This window comes from Nannobrachium achirus (genome assembly GCF_963921795.1).
Source record: "Nannobrachium achirus genome assembly, chromosome: 8".
NCBI classification, from domain to species: domain Eukaryota; kingdom Metazoa; phylum Chordata; class Actinopteri; order Myctophiformes; family Myctophidae; genus Nannobrachium; species Nannobrachium achirus.
In genome coordinates this window covers 13,266,431-13,272,430 of record NC_137817.1, presented here as the reverse complement: position 1 = coordinate 13,272,430, position 6,000 = coordinate 13,266,431, and the positions used below count along the sequence as shown (strand labels likewise).

The 6,000-nt window shown below is 45.3% G+C and overlaps 1 protein-coding gene across 5 annotated transcripts in view; it reads left to right on the top strand.

The window, feature by feature from the left end:
• Nucleotides 1-1,862: 1,862 nt before the first annotated feature.
• Nucleotides 1,863-6,000, top strand: part of nova2 (NOVA alternative splicing regulator 2) — a gene marked incomplete at both ends in the record, with an annotated part of 96,738 nt that continues 92,600 nt past the window's right edge. For 4 of the 5 annotated variants that reach the window (XM_080731217.1, XM_080731215.1, XM_080731213.1 and 1 more), the window contains one exon: nt 1,863-2,019. In XM_080731217.1, coding sequence (XP_080587343.1) covers nt 1,863-2,019 — 157 coding nt within the window. Of the gene's footprint in view, nt 2,020-5,138; nt 5,205-6,000 lie in introns of all 5 variants that reach the window. The other variant, XM_080731216.1, reaches the window with a different exon arrangement.

The window sequence follows — 6,000 nt, the reverse complement described above, 5'->3', positions numbered from 1 at the left end:
AGGTGACGTCCATATAGCCTAATTAGTTGGTAGCCAATTAAATGTCCAGGGGCCCCGTGGCGCACGTGAGGCCTTTTAGCCTCCAAGGCTACTGGTAGTGATGATGTCAACCCCAGACCTCCAGGACGAGAGAGAGGAACCTGCTACTACTAGCCTACCACTAGGCTACAACCTGGAGCTTCATTTCTATTTCTCACTAGTATGAGCCTCTAGTAGGCTAGCTGGTGCTGCTTCTGACGCCGCTGCATCCCTCTATGTGTGTGTGCTCGCCTCGTCGTCACGTGACGTGACGTTTGTGTGTGCCGGGCAACTGTCGGTCGTCGGTCCTAACTGCCGCTTTTCCAGAGAGAGAGAGAGAGAGAGAGAGAGAGAGAGAGAGAGAGAGCCAGTGAGAGTGAGTGAGAGAGAGAGAAAGGCAGTGGCGTCAGTTCAGAAAAAGCTAAGGTATGGCAACATGACTGGTGTCTTGCACGCGCGCGTCACGTTGCCATACCTTAGCAACAGGCACAATGAAAAGTTACATTTTATTATTTCCCCCTGTAGCTAAGGTATGGCAGCTGCCATAGCTTGCCATACCCAATTGACGCCTCTGGAGAAAGGGAGGGAGGGGGGGTGTACTGGACTATAACTGTCCAATCGCATTCGGACAGAGGCGGGTCTTATCCAGACGCACGCCGCGAATGGACGCCGCAGATTGGCTGTGCTGCGCGCTGAGTCGTGACGTCAGAACGCTCCCCTGCGCTCTCTCTCTCTCCTCTTCGCTGTGTGTCAGCCAGTCAGGATGATGATGATGAGGATGATGATGATGATGATGCTGTGAAGCCAGGACTGCAGCAAGAAGCATCCACCACCACCACCACCACCACACCGACACACCACGAGCATCTCTCTCGCGCGCGCGCACACACACGCACACATACACACACACACGCGCGCACACACACGACACATACACCTCCTCCGGCTTTTGTGTCCGTGTCCGCGTCCACACACACACACACACACACACACACACACACACACAACGTTGGAGGACCCCGGCACCCCCAGCTATAACCCTCCCGACATCTGGAGAAGCCAGGAGGACACGCGATTTAAAGAAGAAAGAAGAAACAAACAAGAAGAACAGAAGGTCGCTTTTTTTTGTTTTTCGTTTACCTTTTGTCCCCTGCCTCCCTCACACTCTCCAGTTCATTATTTCACCCATATAACGCTGCTGTTCTAGCTTTGCTTTGGGGGGGTTTGCATTCATCGCATTCATTGTGTTTATTCCCCTGACTTGCCGGTAGAGCACGGATCGGAGGAGAGGAGAGGAGAGGAGAGGAGCGCCGCCACTGTTGCACTGTGCCTGCTTGCCATGAGAACGCGCTTTCATGTCGCTGCCGCCGCGGAATGACATATCATCCTCCTGTTATTATAACAAGCCACATATCCAGGTCGATGGCTCTCCTCTGAAAAGAAGACAGATTTCTGCACCTTTATAGTAGCCCAGACGCACTGATCGCGGATTGTGGATATATATTTTTTTCCCTATTCAGTCAACATCGGGCCGCTCCAGCAGCATCGCCTCTTTTCTCTGCATAGCATCTTCTACACACACACACACACACACACACACACACACACACACACACACACACACACACACACACACCGCACGGAGACGGAGGAGGCGCACCATAGCAGCCCCGACGTCCGCTAAGAAATTCCCGTAAATTTTCCAATTCATAAACCGGGCTCTCGCCTTTTTTCCCCCCGTGGACTGCTTCAATCAAAGTAGGTTACGTTGCGTAAAAAAAAAGAAACGGGGGATTTAAAGGCAACAAACGCAACATCCTAGTCAGACTCCATCCAGCACGAAGATGATGGCCGGCGGAGCAGTACAGCAGAACGGGATATTCTCCACCGCTCACCATCACAACCAACCGCCGCACATGGAGTCCGATCCTCCGGATTCGCGAAAAAGACCGTTGGAGACCCCCACGGAGGCCAGCAGCACGAAACGCACCAACACAGGAGGTAAGAGAGGAGCGATGGTGATGGGGATGCGGGGAGCCCGTTATTGTGTATGTATGAATGCAATGCATGGGGGTCCGTCGTATTCTAGCGCCCCGTGGGGTAGAGTCTAGCGACAGCGCCGAGGAAAGAAAAAGGGGGGTAAGCAGGTTCATCACTCGATTCTTTGGTATTTGGTTGCAGAACTCATCGTTCGATTATATTGCGCTTCTTGATTCGTGCATTTTTGAAAGCCCCCATGCAGATCCGCTATTTTAGATGTATCCGCTTTGTTGCAGCCAATTTCCCATGAGCATTAAAATAATAATGGGGCGATCGAGCTGCTTTTGTGTTTTAGATGTGGAAGACAACAATGACAGGGGGGATCTGAGAGTGAGAGGGCTGGCGGGGTTTGGAGGGAACCCGTCTGTCTTCCCTTTTATAATTCTAGTTTTGCTTCTCAGATGTGAATATTCAGGAATAGCCTGCCTACTTGACGGGGTGTTCTAGAGCATCTCATGATTAATGCACAGAAATAGCCCATAGAGGTCATGCTAGATAGAAAATAAGCCAGGGTAGAATGTAAACAAGTTAAAGCCAGGGGGCTGGTGGTGGTGCGTGCTATAGCAGCTCCCATCCCGTCGACGGATGACCTTGTGTGATAATCTCACACATCAGCCTCTGTCGCTTCTTTGTGTACAAGCGGATAAACAATATTCATATTCATATAGGCCTGTATATTTTTTTTAAAAAGGGCTAGAGAGCGCCTGCGACAATAGGGAATCCAGGGCAGCTCAGAATGCGACATGGTTTGTTTTTAGCTGTGTTTTATCCAATTGTCTGTATATTTGTGTGGTATAATTTTGGTATTTATAGCGTTTGAATTGAAAAAGATGTTGTTTGCAAAGAAAGAAAAAAAAATCATCCAATCATTTCTTTCATTATTCTCTGGTTATATTCTCTGGAAATATGGATATGTCACCATGGCGATCACCATATTTGGTTTTTGTTTACATGCTGTCATGCGCCAAGCATTCCCATCACCCAGCATTGCAACCATCAGTAGCCTATTTTTGGCCATCCCATCATGGACATTTGGACATGCAATAGTGCAATATACCTTTAACTATTACGAGATGATTTTGTGCCATAATACCTGCAGATTATGGGGAGGCACAGATTTGAGCATCTATACCGAAAATGATTCTTACAATTCACACATTTTTCAAAATACTGAGGAACTATATCCTCTCGGTGAGTTTGAAGGAAAATCTCCTTTCAGAAATACAGCCAATTGTCGACTTTCAGAAAAAAAGAAAAAGAAAAAAACATTTTGGGTGACCTATTTACTTTATTTCACAATGCCAGTTTATGGCAAGATTTAGGAAAATAACCTTTGCAGAGCTCTATAATATTTTTGTGCGTCCCCCAAACTACCCCTTCAGTGAAAATATGACTGTCGTCACCAGTATGCACTGTAAGGAAGAATACCAAAGAGCATTCTGCAGGCTGTATTGTGGAAACGGTCAAACGGGTGAGCTAAAGATGGGGGCAGAGCCAGCGTTGTTTAAGGGGATCGATGCACTGCTGAAAGCACTAAAGAGCCCTCCTCTACTGTATCTAAAACCATGGGCTGCTGGTTCCCCTGGGGACTCATTGCCAACATAACAGTTCAGGCACAAGCACATCCATTTAGACAAATGAAAAGGCTGGGATGATGATTATGAATGTTCGCAAAGCAAAGCAATCCACGCTTTTCACTCTGAGTGGATTTGCCACGGTGCTTGGTGCTGAGAATGCCACCAGGTCACAGCAGACAGCATTAACTTATCGATGGCCAACATGGTATTTTAGGGGAAAACACTGTAGAAACGACTGTTGTCCTCAGCACTACCCCTGACATTTTAGCATCCTTTATCTAAATGACTGCAATGTGACATCTAATTTAATGACCACTTCACTTACTGTATTTGAACACGTGTGAGATTTGGTTAAATTATACAGCTGTGCCCTGGAATGGGGTTTGTCCCAGAGAAATTGATACTTTATGATGCTATTGTTCCACAACATAGCATCTTATAGCTCTCCAGTTATGATATTTATTGCTCAGTAAAATCTAATAACAAAGACACACTGACGCTACTATATGACACTTATCGTCAATACGATCTTGTATGATTGAACATAACATGCATACTACAACAGGCTCATTTCACATGAGTCCTATAGCCCGATGCCCTCAGCCCATAGGCTATTTCTACCACATATATACGTATGGCAATGTGCGCTTTTTATACAAAGTGACTCATGCTGACATGAATGCATACACGTATGATAAGAACACGTTTGTATTGTTTATGAAAGCAACACAACGGCAGCAGCGATCCTTCAGGTGCTTTGGGCTGCAGGGACGTGCTGGCCATTGGGAAAAGCCCGGCCGGTTCATTCCCGGCCAGTCCAGGCCGGCCATTAGGAAAAAATAAAATGTCGGCCTTTGTTCCATTTTGGGGGCTAGGCGGCCAACAAAGTAAATCGTCACTGTCGGGCAGAAACCTTGTATCTCCAAGTTTCACATTTGTAATTTTTTTTGCAAAAAGTAATGCCCTGCTTCATCATACAAGGCCGTCGCACAAAAGTAGTGAAAACAGCAGATCTACAAGCACACAACGCCTCGCGGTGCGAGGCGTTGCACCACGTTGCTTGTGCGCGTTGCTTGTAGATCGGCTGTTTTCACTAGTTTAAATCATTTTTAAAATGATAAATACAAAACAAACGGTTTTGGACAAGGTTTCCACCCGACAACGACCAAATATAACTCATGTACAATAATTGGCCCACTGGCTTGTCACTTGTCATGATCTGAAATGGCAAATCTTTGAGTAGACAGCAGCGCTATAGAGAGAGATCTCTCTCTATAGCGCGCAATGAGGGCCTCTACAACTCTTTTTCCCGGGCTGAATCAGGGGCCCAGCACGTCCCTGTTGGGCTGCGTTCAGAGACACCATACACACAGTACACTGACATTGTGGTGAAAGGTTACACTCAGGAGTGGTGCTGAGAGATTAATAATAATGGTTGTCTGTTATGACTAGTTGACCACACACACACGTCACACACACACCCTGTGCTTCCTCTCTCTGTAGTGGCCTTCCTGCAGCCCCTATTTGAAAATGAAGGCATTCTATTCCCTCCAGAAACTGAGACTCATGGTAAGAGATACATTTGATCTTGATTTTCTTCCTTTTTTCCCTAATCTTTTTATTTTTTTAAGGTTCAACAATGGACATAATATACACTTATGATATGTAATTGTTTGACAAGGGAAGGCCAAAGCTAGTTTGCCACAGAGCAAGCCCGGTCATCCACAATCAAAATATTTGGACTTTTTCAACGGATTCAAATGGTTTGATTGCTATAAGGCATGGGTCTTAAAATATTATATATAAGGTAACATTTAAGATAAACTAAAATGTAATATAACATCACCATATTCTATTCATTATTCAGATTATGCATGTTTATTATTGTTTTGTATTCTATCCATAATATCCATTTTCATGCTTTAAAAAAAATATGAATCCAGTGTTTGTTTTGTCATGTTGCACAGATGAATTCAAACATCCATTGAACCATGCTAACCATGTCAACATATCTACTACTGGATTTATCATTGCCATAGAAGTTTATGTTGTTGTTCTTTGTGTAACATTGATGCAACATTTATTTTCTTCTGTACTGAATGCAACTGTGATATACTGTATGACAGCTTCAGTATGCAGTGCACTGCCGTTGGGGGAGGGAAAAAAAACACATACTGTAACTGACATTGTGGTTTCCTTTTTGTTCCCCCCCACTTGAATTGAAATTTTGTGTGGTTACAATATGAGTGATAAGACCAACCCCTGTGGCGCCCCAGTGCTTATCACGGCTGAAAAAATATACATCTGACAGATATGTGGTTTTTATCCAACAATAGCAGTGACTGGTTATAATAGCAGATTGAAC